General features: G+C 36.4%; 1 protein-coding gene across 1 annotated transcript in view; it reads right to left on the bottom strand.

Moving 5' to 3' along the window:
• The window catches only part of KCNH5 (potassium voltage-gated channel subfamily H member 5), a 275,213-nt gene that overhangs the window by 213,672 nt on the left and 43,883 nt on the right, over window positions 1-17,658 (bottom strand). Inside the window, exons 5-6 of the mRNA XM_077909564.1 lie at window positions 10,815-10,930; window positions 4,995-5,387 (exon numbers count right to left, since the gene is read on the bottom strand). Of these exons, the coding sequence (XP_077765690.1) occupies window positions 4,995-5,387; window positions 10,815-10,930 (509 nt within the window). The remainder of the gene's footprint in view (window positions 1-4,994; window positions 5,388-10,814; window positions 10,931-17,658) is intronic.

The following is a 17,658-nucleotide window of genomic DNA, read 5'->3' on the forward strand; positions in this document are numbered from 1 at the left end:
CTTCTTCTTACAGACACAGAAACTGAGAGCCAGGGTAATCATCCCCAAGGCTCACAACAAATCTGTCCTAGGGAAGGCACAGGACCCCAGACCACACAATAAATGATATAGTGCTCATGAACATATACAAAGCAACAAAAGAAAAATAACTTTAATTATGTTAATGTGCATTAGTATATCTAAATGAAGATGAAATATGATGAAGTATTCATTACAGTTGCTTGGAAATAATTGTTTTTAAAAACACAACAGACCCAAAGTGGAATCGCCTGTACTAAGCCCATGTCACTAAACCAAGACTTAACACCAACTTAATTGCAGTTTCAGCCTCTCCCAAGAATAGAATTACCTGGTCAGCAACCTGTGAAGTAACCTGCCTGACAGATCCTCTGCCTTCTCCTAAAGGAAGGTGATCTTACTTGAAATAACCCACTCTACTAATAATGTCCTTGTCTTCCCCCTTCTGCCTATAAACGTCTTCTATTTTGCACAGCTCCTCAGAGCTTTCTATTCATTAGATGGGATACTGCCCAATTCATGAATCATTGAATGAAGTTAGTATGATCTTTAAAATTTACTTAGTTGAATTTTGTTTTTTAACATAATGTAGGAAGATTTCCTTGAAGAAGTATGTTCCACAAAGTTGGATGTCATATAACAGATAACACAGAACCAACCCACAGAACCAGAAGAAAGTTAAAAAAAAATAAAAATAAAAAAATAAAATAACACGAGCAAAGAAACTGGTAGACATGTGGATATATATAAATAAGTATTGAAACTAAATAAGACAACAATATAATAATTAAAAGAGAAAGTTAAAAACAATGTAGAAGCAAAACACAAGACAATAATAATTTGAAAGATGAGAAGATGAAGTCCTTGAATTAGTTAGGAGAAGGGTAAAGACACTAATAAGCCACATACTGATACTAAAAATGTTAAGAGTAATCAATTAACAGAAAAACTTCCAAACTAGTGGAGGGAATCCAGTAGATTAAAGAAAAAAAATCAATACAAAAGATGGGAGAAGAAAAAGAAAAAGGAAATAAAAACATAGAGAAAAGAAAAAAAATCATTTTAAAGCAGAAACAATATGCTCTAAATAAATCAAAATGCAATTAATCTCAATAAACTTATAGATTAAGTTTGTAAGACTCAGAATCTATATAGTATCTATAGAAGATACACCTAGAGTATAATAATCTGTAATAATAAAATTTAAAATATAAAAATATATATACCAAATACTATATGAAAGCTAATTTAGCTCTCCTAGTATCAAGCCAAATAGACCTTAAGCAAAAACCATCATTAGGGACAAAGAAAGTGAGAAAATAATGTTAAAGAAAGCTCTCAGATGGTATAGCAAAAATAGAATTAGTGTTGGAAAATAGGAGAGAAGAAAAAAGGAAAACTAGAGGACTAGTCCAATAGGTACAATATCCGAATAAAAGGAGCTCCAGCAAGAAAAAAGTGAGGGAGAAGGGTGGAGACAATCATCATAGGAAAAAAAATTCAGACATAAGATATGTTTTTCCAGATTGAAAAGGGCCACCATCAGTGCCCAGCCAAACTGAGGAAAATGGACGCACACTAAGGCATATCATCAGAAAGTTTCAGAACTCTGGAACAGACAGAATATACCAAACTTCCAAAGAGAGAAAGATCACATGTAAATGGTCAGAAATCCTAATGGCTGCAAAATTCTTAGCAGAGTTATGAGGGGATGCCGGGGTGGCTCAGCAGTTAAGCATCTGCCTCAGGCTCAGGGCATGATCCCAGAGTCCTGGGATCGAGTCCCACATCAGGCTCCCTGCATGAAGCCTGCTTTTCCCTCTGCCTGTGTCTCTGTCTCTCTCTCAGTGTCTCTCTCTCAGTGTCTCTCATGAATAAATAAATAAAATCTTTAAAGAGAGAGAGAGAGAGAGAGAACAGAGCTATTAAAAGATAGACTGCAATGGCATTAGGTCTTTCAAAATTTGAGAAGAAAGTATCTCTAGCCTGGAATATTATAACTAGCCAAAAAAAGATTTTTGCTTAAGAGATTTGCTTAAGAAAATGATGTTGATAGGATATTGTTCACATCAATGTAATGAGAGAAGATTTAGATAATCAGCATAGAGCTTAGTGTTTGAATTAATGATAAGTAAAAAAACTAAGCAACTATAAATCCATATGTCTATCAGCTCTCAGGAAAGTAGAAAGTGCAGAAAAACAATTATGTCATATTTAAGGTTCCATCATAAATAGCATATTTGTAGTCATAATGATGTAAACACCTAATATTTATTGAATGAAAAGGATGATATACCTGTATTGTGAGAATGAGGTGATGGAAAAACTGCATGGACATAGTAAGGGCTACAATCTCAAATGCCATATTGAGAAGTCAAAGACAAGGCCTAAAACCGTAAAACCAAGGGGTAGGTACATACCTACCTTGTTTCCTGACATGGAAGCAAATAATAAAAGAATACCCTAGCAATTTGAAAGTGGTTGTCTCTAGGGTGGTTTTTTTTTTTTTTCCAAAATGAGATATTGTCAATCATTCTTCATAGACATTTTACCCACTTATACTCCCTTGAGCAATGTATGAGAGTGTCTGTACCATCACTTTATCAGTTCAGGTCCCCTATAGAATGCTGCCGAGTCAGAGTTAGACATGCAAGGATTTTACTGAGATAAAGATCTGGGAAAGATCAACGGAAGAGAGAGATGCCTTCAGACCAAAATTCAGGTCTGACACTTGTGAAGAGGTATTGGGTAGAACAGCCTCAGACCACAGTACAGGTAAATAGGGAGTCCCAGAGCAAAAGTTGCTTAATAGAGTTCTGCAATGAACTATATGAATTATAATATTACCATCATTCTTAATTATTGGCTAAAAGTAGCATTGGGGAAGTATGGCTTCAGTGTATGAACTGCGGCAGATCAGAAAATGCAGCATCTGTCAATCAAAAAAAAAAAAAAACCTTCAAAAAAAAAGCTTTTATTTATAGCATCTTTGGCTTGCTGAGTGTAAATACTCCCACTATGGCCAGTTTCAAGCTACTAGTGTGACAGTGTGATGACTCACTAAATGAATGCTGAGTTTGAAAAAGATGCTAACAACTGGCTTTCCCAAACTAAGAGCCAGTTCCCGGAAGCTATGAATTGTGCTCCAGACAGCAGGTTTTCATGAAGGAAGTTCTAAGCAGTGCACCTTCTTAGGATCTCTGTGTCCACCCACCAGAATCTTACTCACCAAGCTAGAGTGCTAAAGTTTTGATTATAACACTGTGATAAGTGAAATGGAATATTAGAATCGCATCAGTGCAGTCTGTAGTTTTACTTTGCATTTTACTTAATATGCATGAGGCTGAGGATCTCTTGGTATATTTACATATTATGTTAAATGCATTTATTATTTTGTAACATTTTAATGTATTTTCTATGAGGTGAGCCAATATTTTTATTATTATTATTAAAATCTTTATGCCTATGTTCTAAATAACTGAAATCGTAATATATCCATCTTAATATATCATTTCATATAGTAAGTGAAATATAAACACTGCTTATAATTTCCTTACATCTTTCATGTTTTCAAAATTAATTCTCAACCCTTTTCAGACGGTAAATAGGAAAGAAATAAATGTACCTTTGAAAGCTTGTGTAAATGAAATCTAAAATTAGGAAACAATTTATTATAATTCCTCCTTTTTCTGTAATTTTTAAAGTAATAGGTACAGCATCAAAACACAATATCTACACTTAACTTTCAGGGCAATAGTTTTTAATATTATTAAAGCTAATTAAGTATAGAAATTTTATGGGAAAAAGTCCCTGCGTAGTTTCTATCTACCTCTTAATATACATAGAGTAACAAAAACAATGTAGTGGAGAATTTTCCATCTGAGCAGTTTACAAGGACAGAGTAGAATCTTTAGGGAAATTAAGTTTGTAATATTATCATTATGAACACATTTTAATAATAGATGCATTCTATATTGATTCATTTTTATATTATTAGTTGAGATTATTGGTTGCATCCTATTAGCCTGTTGCAGCAAGTTGAAAATCATCCACTATTAAGTTAAAAGCTAGGAAGCTCTGGATGAAGTGACTTTTTTAAGATAATACACATTTTTAGTATTTTTTTAAGATTTATTTATTTATTTGAGAGTGTGTGTGTGTGCACACGTGCACACGTACACACGTGTGCAAGCTGGGGGAGGAGCAGAGGGAGAGAAACTCCTCCAGCTGACTCCTCACTGAGTGCAGAGCCCAATGCAGGGCTCAATGTCAGGACCCTGAGATCATAACCTGAGCCAAAATCAAGAGTTGTCCACCCAGTCAACTGAGCCACTCAGGTGTCCTGTCCCCACATTTTAATTATTCCTACTTTTGCAGGTAATAATGAATGAACAGAACCTTGAACTAGACCAGACATCGGAAGTCATCCAATATAGTCTCTAACCACAAATGTACTTAAACAAAATTTAAAATAAAGGCTATAAAGAAGAAACTAAAAAGGCAAAAATTTGAGGATTTTCCATAAAATATTTTTTTAGGTTAATTAAAGCACTGCTACCACATATATCTAGAGAAGAGTCAAAAGATCTATGGATGCATAGAATGCTACCACTTTCCAAAGAAAATACATCTATTTCATCTCTTTTAATCAATTACCTAGTTTATGAACTATATTTGACCCCCACATGCTGCTGCTTTCCTTCTGTTCCACCTCCTCCCACTGCAACCTCCACTTCTTCAAACCACAACTTTGAATCACAACCACTGTCCTAGTGGTTATTATTATCAACCAGAAATCAAGAAAAAAGAAGCAGATGAAAATTAATTTAAAGTAACTGGATATTATAATTTATGACAAGTAAGGTGAAGGCTGAAAGTAGTGGCTAAAAAGAAGTCTGGATTATCAGCAAACTCCTTTTATCTTAATTTTCTCAAAACATATGATCCACAGTACTCAGAAAAAAAAAGAAACTTACCTCATCCACATTTTCAAAGGCATTGATGATGTCATAAGGTAAACAAGACAATAGATCGATCACAAACCAAGTTTTCAGATAGTTCATCCTTATCAGCTTGGGGTCAGAAATGACCTCTCCACCAGGTCCCACAAAGGTCGTGTGAAAATTTAAAACAATGTCAACCAGAAAAATAACGTCCACCACACTGTCCAGCACCAGCCAGGCTATGTTGTTCTGCTTCGTTTTGAAGGAAACATTATAAGGAACCATAATGGCGGTGTAGAAGGTAAGAATTAAAATCACCCAGTCCCAAGTAGTTTTAAAAGCACAATAGTGTAAAATAATGTGTGGTGGCGTCTTTGGCGCTTCTTGCTTATACTGAGGAAGAATATCTGATCCCAGCTGAAGAACCTAAAAGAGAGACAATGTGTATATAAATGACTTGGGCATCTCTGCACAGTTAGTAATGTATTCAAACTTAGTGGAAGTCAAACCACAGCATATTTTTCATGACTCCTGGTTTCAAGACCAGTTATACCCTATAGTTTTGTCTCCCTTTTCAGAGTTGTACCAAAGTTCGTGCAAAGGAAGTTAATCTGTCTGCTGTTCTACCTGGCTTTCTCTCCAGTGGCCCACTGTTGTTTCACAAACTGGCTCCAAATACCAAGGGCAAGGAGAGAACAAAGAAAAAGACAGACCACTCCAGATAATTATGTGGCAGGTTTAAAAAAAGGGAACATACTTACAAGGCTTATCACAGAAAACTGCAAAATGTGTAGATCTCTGCGCCCACCCACCAGAATCTTAAGAAGTTTAGTGGACACCCTAACTGGATCCAGTCACATATGCAATCCAAATGGTCTCAACAACATCCTATTCTTTCATGGGGACAGCTGGCAGAGTATACATTCCAAGGACCAGAATGAGGAGCCTCTGATTGCCTGGGTCCAGTTCAAGGGTCAGCCAGCAGTCACATTCTCTCAGTGACTTCCTCCAATACCAACACTGATCCACAGCACTGCTGGACATCCACTTCTGGGATTGCTTTATGTACACTTACTTGCAAGCCTGCCCAAAATCACACGTCTTTAATTGATTGTCCAACACTTATTTGGGTGACTCACTGTTATCCATTCTTGACACATATTAGCACCTCAGGGAGCATAACTTTGATGCTGATGGCCTTGCTGAACCCCAGGACCACACTGTTGGTGATCTTGCTGTTGAGGGGGACTCAGCAAGGACTCTAATGAGTGGCATAGTGATATCATGGTTGTAAACGTTATAGCCTGCTTTTTCCTTTTCTCCCTTCAATCAGGACTTAAAGAATTGTGTTTCCAGTCTAGAAGCATATTCACTTTGGAAAAAAAAAAAATTCTAAATACTCAGGTTTTCTTCTCCATACCTTTTTGACAAATGGAAAAATTTCACTGTAACACTATATGAACCTTGACTTACTCTAAGCAGGTCTAACTAAAGAGATAAATAAAGCAAATGGCAGGGCAAGAGTAGAGGCCTGGGCAGCACTGGACGAATGCCTTTTTATATATCCAATTGTTCAGTGTCTCTAGGACTAATGGGATCCAGAAAATAGGGGTCAAAACGTTATCATAAGGTTATAAATGCATTAAAATTTTGAATATAAGAATAGACATAAACAAAAATACCTATTAGCACATAACTCATATGCCATGAAGCAAAATGAATTTATAGCACTTCTTGAACTTGAGAATTATCCTGAAAAGTTTCTCTCATGCATAGAACTTGCATAACTGAAAACTAAGTATATAAGATCCATTATTAATATTTGAAATGTGAAAAACATCACTAGTATTCTCAATAGTTGTGTATTATAACTCTTGTTGTTAGTTTGGGGGCTATAAGAACTACTTATAAAGATTTTTACATATTTATCCTCATTATCAGTGCCCCAGACATATTTTTCCCATAAGGTCTTAAATTACTAAGCAACAAATTTTCCTACCAGGAATGTAAGCTTCATGTTGGGATAGAGCTTTATGTATACAGAATCATACATAATCATGGCTTCTCTTTCACTTTATAGCCATTAGTCTATTCACTCCAATTTCACTGTATTAAGCATGAAAATTTTCTTCATAGTCAATGTTAATATTTTACCATCCATATTTACACAGCCTACAGCTGAAGCACAAAGAAACCAGACTTAGAAAATAAACTCAGTGCCAGGGTGCATTGCAACCTTCATGGGCCCAAGGTGTTTTTGCCTTCCTGGATCCCTTTCTCCATAAAAAAATAAAATAAAATAAAATTCTCATTTTAGAACTGCATTGTTACAAAGAAGAATAAATTAATATTATATATTCAATTTTTTACCTAAAAGGTCGATGTTTCCTTCTACTACTAATAGAAATTCAAACATCCCATGGACCCCGAAAAATGCTGTGGCCCCACACACTGTGCTTATAGACCAGCCAACCCTGCTCAGCACTCTGGTAGAATGTAAGATGTCTTCTCTAGAGATGCAATGGGATCATTCCTGAGGTTAGTATTCCTTAAATCTGGCTATAAACTAGAATCATCTGGAGAATTATTTTAAACTAGAAATGCCCCCCCGTCCCTACTGAAAATAATTAAATTCATCTTGTGTGGGTTCTCAGGCAGCCTATATATTTCAAAACCTTTCCTGAATAATGTACCGTCCAAGGTAAAACTCTTATCTGATATCTCCTTGGACATTCAGGGCCCAGTTCTTCAGACTGTGACCTGCATATGTAAAAGGATCCAGAAATGCTACAGGAGGAGGAGAAGGAGAAACAGGCACAGAGAGGAGGAGCAGGGCAACAACCACCAAGGGAAACTCGTGCTCACACTTTGTTCTCTCTCATATGCAGAGCACTACTTTAATCTTCACTCTGACACTGGGGCACTTTCATAAAGCAGTGACTAACAATTCTTCACTTTTGATGCTATTCCACTTGTACTTTCAGATGTAATGAGCCTAGGTGGAGGGGGATAAAAACACATTCTCTGATGTATTTTTGCACCAATACAAACACATTCTTTCTCTCTGAATATCTGAGAGCATGGACACTAATAGAATGAGGACCAGGGACATGGCAATGGTACAGACATTTATCTCCATCCCTACAAAAGTGAGAAACTAAAGCCAGTCAGCAGGATGTCAGTTCATTTGGACATGAACTGCCTACATGGAGACTCAGATCTTTGAAACTGTGAACTAGCTCCAAATGTAGGTGTCCTGGTAGCATTGTGATCAAATTTATATGTCTTGGAAAAAGTGAAAACCTGAAGTTCAACAGCAAATCCAAATAAGTTGAATAAATTACATGACCCTGAGTAAAAGTTTTGAAATGGTATCCTTTTGCTAACTTATTGCTTCTTTTGGGTCAACCTTTGGGCTGAGAGCACATGCAGAGAAAAATCTTTGAGAATCTCATGATTTCTTCATGCTCTCTGAAATCAAGCCTCTGACCTGACAGAAAAGTTTTGGATCTGAGTCAAGTTTGTGAATTAGGGGTGACCAATAAAGAAACTAACAATAATCAAAAAGCAATGCAAAAATAAAATAAAATCAGATGGGAAGAAACAGGGATGAAATTTCCTAAAAATAAAAGTAAAAAATCATGAACTTCCCACTTGATGCAGAAGAAAAAATAAATGAGTGTTTTAGTGTGCTAAGGTAAAAAACTTTCCTCTCTATGCCCCTTTCCTCTTGTTCTTGCCCAGTTGTACAACAGAGAAAAAAACTCTGAATAAAGTATATTCTTAAGACCTAGAAGGAATCATGACTATGAAAGTCAGCAGTCATAGAAACAAGCCCCTTCACTTCAGCTTGATTTGTAGAAAAAGGGACAACTCAAGGCAGAAAAGAAAGCATTAAAATCAAATAGTACTTTATAATAAGCATTACCAGCAAAGGAAGTTGTATCTAATAGTCTGCTTTAAATCTTGTGCTAATTGCATATTGTCTTTTTAAATACTGTGATTATTATTATTAGTTAATATTTAATTATGTTAATGTCTTACCTGGGCTTTTAAAAACATGTTTACACATCAAAGTATCAATCTCTCCCCAAGCTAACAGTGTTATTTAGAGCAGAAAGCCTTCTAAGTCCCAATGTTAGCTACAGTCCCAGAAAAATTCTTCCAGAGCCCTCCAAATTCAAGGAACATACTTCACTGCCTAAGCCTCTCCAAACCAAATTTAATATCTTTAACGAGTTCAGAAAGTTACTCTGGAGCTCTTCACTTCACTTTTCTCCAGCAGAGCAAACCGACGAACATATATATTTAATTTCATCTATCCTGTCTTTGATAAGCTACTTCGGAACATTTTGTGAGCACCCACTAAGTGCTTGGCAGAGCTTTGTAGCTTAATTAGCTTCTAACAATCATTCACACCAGAAAGACAAATGATGATCACAGAAGACACGTTAACAACAAAACTTCTGGCTGCCCTGGAGTTCTGTCCAATTCCTTTTCTCTCTGGTCTCAATATACTTTCTCTGAGTAACATCATCTAGTCCTATGGCAAGAAGGCCTGCAATTCAGATCCAGATACCCCTCCAGAATCAGACCCATAAATCCCTCTGCCTTTGAGGCATCTCCACTCAAATTTCCTGTCAGGCAGTTCAAACTAAATATGCTCCCAACTGAAGTCATTACTATTGCCCCCAAACCTTCTCTTCCTCCTCTTATATTTGCCATTCTGTTAGACAAGAGTACTCTCTATCTAGTTGTCCTTGACTCATCCTCGTTTTCACATTCAGTTTTTTTTTTTTCCAATTCTTATCTATCAACAAATTTGTGGACTGTAATCTTGGAGTGTCTGCTATCTGCCCTCTTCCACTTCTGATTTCCTTGCTCAAAGCCATGGTCGACCTAGCTGATTTACTACTTAGGTCCTCTTAACTAGTTTCTCTAACTACCCATTCAACATAGAGCCACTAAGTTTGTCAACATTTTTGTACCATGGATCCTTTTGGTAATCTGGTGAAATCTATGGACCTCTTAGAATCATGTTTTTAAATTAATACAAAGAAAACATGGCAATGCAAAGATTTGTAGGGACCAACCTCCCTTTGAGAGGTTTCCCTGAAGCACAAATGTGATCATATCATTTCCCTGGTACATGAGACACCAACCACCAATGTCTCACTCTACATGACTTTAACCTTTCCTTCGCCTGACTTCACCCACACAGAACTCACACTCAAAGTCATCATACTATCTCATCTTTGAGCCTTTGCACATGCTGGTCTCCCTGATAGGAATGACCTGCATCCTTTCTTTACCCGATTCTCATATTTTTCCTTCAAGACTCACTCAGCCCAGTATCATCTCACTCAGGTAAGGCTTCCTAGAGCCCCAAGTCTAGGTAAATACTCTTGCATGTATTCCCACTGCACTTTAACATTCTTTTTATCGCATCCTATTGTCAGTTTCTCCTGCCTGATCTTTGGTTCCTTGATGATAGAGCCCATTGCTTATTGATCTTTACATCCTCTGTAGAGTAACAAGCAAAGAGAAAACTCTCAATGAGTGGGTGCCACATACATAGACAGATGAAATGAGTGAACTTCCTATCTCATGTACTCAAAGAAAACCTCCCCCTCTACAAATATCATCTGGGATGTCATGAACTAGTTTCTCATTTCAAAAATATGAGAAAATAAAAAGAAATATTTGAAATTTCTATAATTCCATAAAGGAAAAATAATTAGAAGATAAGCACTTGTAAAATAATAACCAGAAATACCTAAATTGAATCATTTGGGGGGGAAAAAAAAGGAAAACCACCACCGTCTTGGGAAGGAAAGTTAGGCTCCCACTTACTTCAGCTAATCTTGAATGTTTGTGGACCACCTCTGTTTTATTCATTGGCGTAAGCTGCTGCAAAACACTTCGGCTATTTGTCAAGGCCCGCGTCAATCGGGCAAATTTTGTCCAACCTTAAAAGTAAGGAGAGAAAGTCTCAGGTTTTCACATATAATAAATAAGGAACCCAACATTCTTGCTAATAGTCAAAGGATCTCAGAAATAGCATAATATCTAGAACTAATAGTGTCATTCTAAAGCATTTTATTTCTGCATAGACATTATCACATTTCAAGTATAGCTATAAAATAATGACTAATTTTTATATGTGACCTTTGTGTTTTGTTCATATCCATTACATAGTCCCAGTAGCCAAGGTACAGCTGTCCACAAACTTCTGTGCTCCCCCTTGCATTATATAGATTTGTTACTGGAAAACAGCTGCCCAGCCAGGAATACACTTCCCAACATTCTTTGCACTGAGCTGTGTCCATGTCCCTAGTTCTCATCAATGGAATGAAAGCAGAAATGATGTGTGTCACTCCTACACACGCTGCAACTTAAGAACCAAGTGAGATTTCTCCACACTTTTCTTTCTTCCTAACAGCTGGATGTAAGCAACAACAAGACCCCAGGGAATAGTAAAGCACTGAATCAGTGCATGGAAGACTGCCATATGCCAAGGATCACCTGCCTTGGACTATAATGTGAACAAGAAATATGCTTCTGTTATGTTAAGCCACAGAAAGTTGGGGAATGGGGGTATTTATTATAGCCTAATAAAAACAGCTCTACTGTGCATTATGTGCAGATATATACACACATAAAAAATGAAGCCCAATTTCAACAAATCTTACATATTATGGTTCATATCACACTTCCATCTTTCTTGTTACATAGCAAAATGTTATCTCTCTCTGTTAAAAACTACAGTGATAACTAAAGATCGTTCCTTAAATATCTAGAATCCCTTATATTGTTTTCTGAAGGAGTAGTGATTTTAACATCTAGGGGAAAGGGATGTGAATTTAATAAGAAAGAAATTTCTTCTGAGGCCTCAAATTTCTGTTATTAAAATAATTCATTTCAAGGAAATGTCAAGGAGGTATAAGGACAGCAAAACTAACCATACGCTGGTTCTGTCTCAATTATCCTTTCTATATATATCCCAAAAGCTTTATTAAAGATTCCATAAAGACCATTTGATAACTTCTACAATATTGCCCCCCACTAGGTTATTTGCCAAATAACCCCTTAACAAAGAAAACTCCTAATAGTCCTGAAGAAAGATATAATAGAAATGATGAAATTCAGACAATGTGACAAAAGATGAAGTATGAATTCCCAGGAAGACACCAGTCAAATGTCTTTCAAACTATACTAGATACATGACATCATACTTCACTACCATTTTTCAGGCTAATTCTGACTTCAATCAAGCTTTATATTTCCCTACCAGTTCAGCTCCCTCTTTGGTATCCAACAGGTGGATTAGAAAATAAGTAAACTGGCATCAATGGATAGAAGGTCCTTAATTCTTTATTAATGGACTTTATTCTAGTAACTAGAATTTTTTTTTTTAATGTTAGGCTTTGGGAATTGTATATAACCCTAAGGCTAACTCTGTGTAATGTGCACAAAAAAAAAAAAGAAAGAAAAAGAAAAAGAAAAAAACAGATATGCTACCAGATCTCTAAGAACTTAACATCAGTGTAAAAAACCAACATGCAATCTGTATCACCAATCTAGACTCTTCTTCTGAGCACTCGATCTATGTAGTATCTAATCAGCCATTAGCCACTTCTCACTAAGATATTATACAGGCATCTGATACTCAACATATCCAAAATTGATCTTATTATCTTCTCTATCTCCAACTCTACATCTTTCATGTATTCCTGGACTTGGTTGAATGGGCCCATGATATTTCCAGTTGCCCAAATCAGAAATTTGAAATTTGCCATTCTCCTTCACTATTATCTCCACATCCACATATCCAATCCCTTCCAAGCCTTATAGACTATAACCTCTTAATAAATATCAAGTTGACTCTCTTCTCTCCATCCCTATATGTCAGACGATATATCATCTTCCACCCAAGTGAGGTGGCAGCATCTTAAAGACTATACTCTCTATCTGCCCTCTGACCATATATTCCCCGAGCAATGAGCAACTCTCTACATTGTTGCCAATGTGTTTTCCAAAGCATACACTGGGTCATGTCCTTCCTCTATTTCAAACTCTTTAAGAGATCCCTGGAGGTTTTCAGGATCTCTTAAGCCCCATTTTGTTTTATTATCATTGGGTTTTGTTTGGTTTTGCTTTGTTGGGTAAAAGTGGTAAGAGTATCTTTCTTAAGACGACAGTAACAATGGTGGCAATATATACATTGAAATATTTCCTGTGATTTCTCTTTCTTACTTTAACTGGATATTATAGTTGGATTGAATATTTCTAGAAACTTAGAAAGCAATGTTATACTTATCGAAGCTTCATTTTTCTAAAACAAGTGACACTACATATCTTAGTACAGCTGAGCATTGGATTTAAGAAGAATCCTATTTTTATTACCAGAGTACAATAAAGTTTACCCAGAAAATATTTTGAAAAAAATTAAATGAGATATTGAAGGAATAAATTCATTGACACACAGAATACAAATCATCAAATGGTATGCATTCTCTCATTTCCTAGGATAATGGCTAGGGTTAGGGCCTTCTTATAATCCTCAATTTTAAACAGTTAGCATTTTTTCAAGACCCCTATACCACTCCTTTCTCCTCACTCTCAGATTACCTTGTCAAATGTTATTGAATAAACAGAAGCCATTAGAAACATGATTGCCTTTAATTTCCCTTCTGTCCCCTCTATCTCTAGACCCATGATCCTTTTGTGCCCTTGGACACATCTGGATTTTGCCTGTTATTAACTAAATTACTTCATTTGATCTGTCATCAACCCCCACTATACAAACTTTGAAAAAGTTGAGCAGCCATACTGTCTAGGTCAGAGAAAAAGACACATCAGCAGTTTTACCTTTCCCCAGCGATACATTTACTGATCTCACCTTTACAGAGATCTAACTGGTATAACTGATTATTCAGCACAGTTTGCTAATGTTACTTAGATGTGATCGATATGGAGTAATGTGAACAGACAGCTGAATATGAAGAGCCTAATACTTGCTCTATGAGTTGTTCATGGAATTATGAGAACATTTGTTCTCCTAAAAGCTCAGGATGCCAACTCCTTCTTAATAAAACATTAGTTTAGCTCTATTGGGTTGCAATTAACCTCTTTGTCATGGACTGCCTAATCTTAAAAATAAGAGGAAGTCACAGAGGCAGTTAAATCAATCTACTAGACTGCAACACAAGATTCTAATCTATACAGAAAAAGCTTAGGTAAACAATTATACTCTTGGCCAAAGAGACTACATGGCATAATTACTCATATTTCATCTGTTGTTTCCTCTCTAAAGAAAACTATTGGCTTCCCACAAGGGGAAGGTTGCTATTTTTGCTGTTAGTTTCATTCTATAAGAATTTTTTTTGTCTCAATTATTGGCATGAAGATGCCATAACTATTTGGCACAGGATATTTCACACTGTGAGTGTCTTGGCAGTTTTGGAATCTGTTTGAAAATATCATACAGGATAAATGGGCAGACTTTAACCATCTCTTTTAGAACACATATGGATAATCAACGGAATGGATTTCTTGGCTGTAATTTTTCCCCTTTGTATTATTACAAATGATGAGTCTGGTACCATTGACTGATTATTGGAGCAACAGTTCCAAGACCTCAGTACCAGGAACAAAAGATAACAAAAAATGCTTTGCCCCCTTGAATTATTATCATTAAATTTCTTGGTTCAAAAGAGTTCAATTCTATCAGAATCAGAATGTTCCCAACCTGTGTTTAATTGCTATAGGAAAAAAAAAAAAAAAAAGAGCGGAGTATTAAGTTGGCCAAACCACAATAGTAAGTTTCCAGTGGAAAGGATGAGACAGCATGGTGCAATAGAGAGAACACGGCATTGGAAATCCATAGTAAAAGTATTTTCAGGGCGGCCCAGGTGGCTCAGCGGTTTAGCGATGCCTTCAACCCAGGGCCTGATCCTGGAGACTCGGCATCGAGTCCCACGTCGGGCTCCCTGCATGGAGCCTGCTTCTCCCTCTGCCTGTGTCTCTGCCTCTCTCTCTCTCTCTGTGTCTCTCATGAATGAATAAATTTTTAAAATCTTAAAAAAAAAGTATTTTCAACGGGAAAATGGAGATAAGGATACTAATTTTCAGAATTATAGGAAAAAGCAATAAAAAGTATAAAGTTCCTGACATATAGTAACTACTCCATCAAAACTAGATTCCTTCCCTTCAGTGGTTTTTACTACCATCTATCATGGTATAAATCAGAGGTATCACTGACATCATTCAGTGTTACTCTTTTTAAGGGCAAAAATCCATCTAGAATGAAGTTTTGGTATCGGAAGATTCATTATGAGGAAGAAGTGCACTCAGATTGTTTGGCTGTCATTACATTATAGTTACTATCCCATGTACAATTTAGAATAAAATTCAGAATTAACCAGTTTACTCAAGTCTTCCAACCATGTATCTGAGTTTCTTGGTAAAAGTACCTAATCAAGTAAGAAATTGGTGTCAATTTCAAACTAGGAAATCCTCAAAGAACTTGAGGTCTTGCTCTAATCATTGGCCCCTTTTCACATTAAGAAGGTCAAATGCAAAAAAAAAAAAAAAAAAGGTCAAATGCAAAGTGTTGAATAGCAGTGGCTATGGGGGGCTGTTTACTTGTTAATCTCAAAGAGAAACCTTTCAATATTTCAACCATTAAGTATGGTATTTATGTATATTTGTAGATGCCCTTTATCAAATTTATTATATTGTCTTCTAACTCTTAAAAAAGAAGAAAAAAGATGAAGGAAGAGGAGAGAGAGAGGAGGAGAGGAGGGGGAATAAGACAGTAAAATACCTCTGGGTATTAAAAATTACATTCTGACCTGCTAATGTATGGATTCACTTATCTATTCTGTATCATAAAACACTATTTCCTATGTCTTAGGTAGAACTCTATTACCTAACTAGTTCTTCAAAATTTTTCAAACACCCTCCATTTCCTCCCTTGCAACAGCCTCAACTCTCTAACCCTCCATTTCCTCCCTTCCAACAGCCTCAACTCCCTGATTCTTTTCATCTCACTCACCTTACCAAACCCCAGCTCTGGTTAAATCCAACTCTATATACCTTTGACTAAACATGGGTGGAGTAAAACACATAATCATACTCCTGGATGCTAGTGGAACTCATGATCACTAGCCCCAAGCAGATCTGAGTGCTCAGCACACCTTCCGAATTCCCTTTGCCCACTCACTTCTCCACCCTCTTAGATTAGCATTTCATATCTACTTCTCTCTCTCCACACCTTCAATATTTCTTCATCTCCTTCAACATCCTTACTCTCAGGATAACCATGTTCTTTATATCACTGAGAAAATATGAGCCATCAGAAGAAAACTTCCTATATATATTTACTTGTCTCCTCTGATCCTAATGGAACTGTGTATCTCCAGGACTTAGAATGGTGCCTGCACCATTCTGTATACTTAATCAGCATTTTTGGTTGGAGGGAAAAAAAAAAATCCGTAAAATAGATAAACAAGGGGAACAAAATTTTCCTACAAGAGTCATGAAAAGGTTCATGTTATGTAACTTTGTGCCCAGGGTTGAATTAAAAATAAATCTACCATCCCCTAGTTAAATGCTCTAGAGCCAAATCATTTTGATATTATGGCGCTACCATGAAATCTCATCTGCTCTTTCTCAAAATTTCCACAGTCCCCTTTACTCAACCTAAGAATTTGAGAGACATATTTCTGCCAAGATTTCCAAACACACTTTCCTATACTTCCACCTTTATAGAGATAGAAGGATTACTTAATATCATATTCTATTTCTATTGAATTTTTCATTAATTTTACATCTTGTAGGAATAATAGAAAGTAGTTCATATATAGCATTCAGTTACACTGCACAACACTTTTTCAGTAATCTGTTAGATATTTGAAAGATATGGAAGAGTCTCAAAATAAGCCTGTTTAAAGCGACACCTGGATGGCTCAGTGGTTGAGCATCTGTCTTCAGCTCAGGGCATAATCCCAGGATCTGGGATTGAGTCCCACATCGGGTTCCCTGCAGGGAGCCTGCTTCTCTCTCTGCCTAAGTCTCTCATGAATAAATAAATAAATCTTAAAAAAAAAAAAAAAAGTCTGTTTAAAGTAAGCTCTTCCTTGAGATGCCTGGGTGGCTCAGCTGTTGAGCATCTACCTTTGGCTCAGGGCCTGATCCCAGGGTCTGGAATCAAGTCCCACATCAGGCTCCCTGTGAGGAGCCTGCTTCTCCCTCTATGTTTCTGCCCTTCTCATGAATAAATAAAATGAAATAAGTAAGTAAGTAAATAAATAAATAAATAAATAAGCAAGCAAGCTCTTCCTCTACAAATTCTGGCCCTGGAAAGAGATAGTCTCCTCTAATACTTTTCACAATGGGGACTGATTTTCCCTGTAAATTCTAATTTACATGCCTATCAAGCACTTAGTTCAAAACTAAATGGCCTGAGTTGTTTGGAGTCTTTTTTTGTAAGAATGAGTTACACATTTAAGAAATTTTTACCTGAAAAACTCTGAGGTTCTGATATAAGGATACAGAGATGGAGGTGTGGAAGGGCATTAACTTGAGAAATAAAAGTCACCTCCTAATATTAGCACCTTTTCCCCAATCTCACTATAAAATGCTATCAACTGTCAGTTTCCATAAATAGATTACATACTATACCATCAATGTT

This window comes from Canis aureus, chromosome 9, assembly GCF_053574225.1.
Source record: "Canis aureus isolate CA01 chromosome 9, VMU_Caureus_v.1.0, whole genome shotgun sequence".
Lineage (NCBI taxonomy): Eukaryota > Metazoa > Chordata > Mammalia > Carnivora > Canidae > Canis > Canis aureus.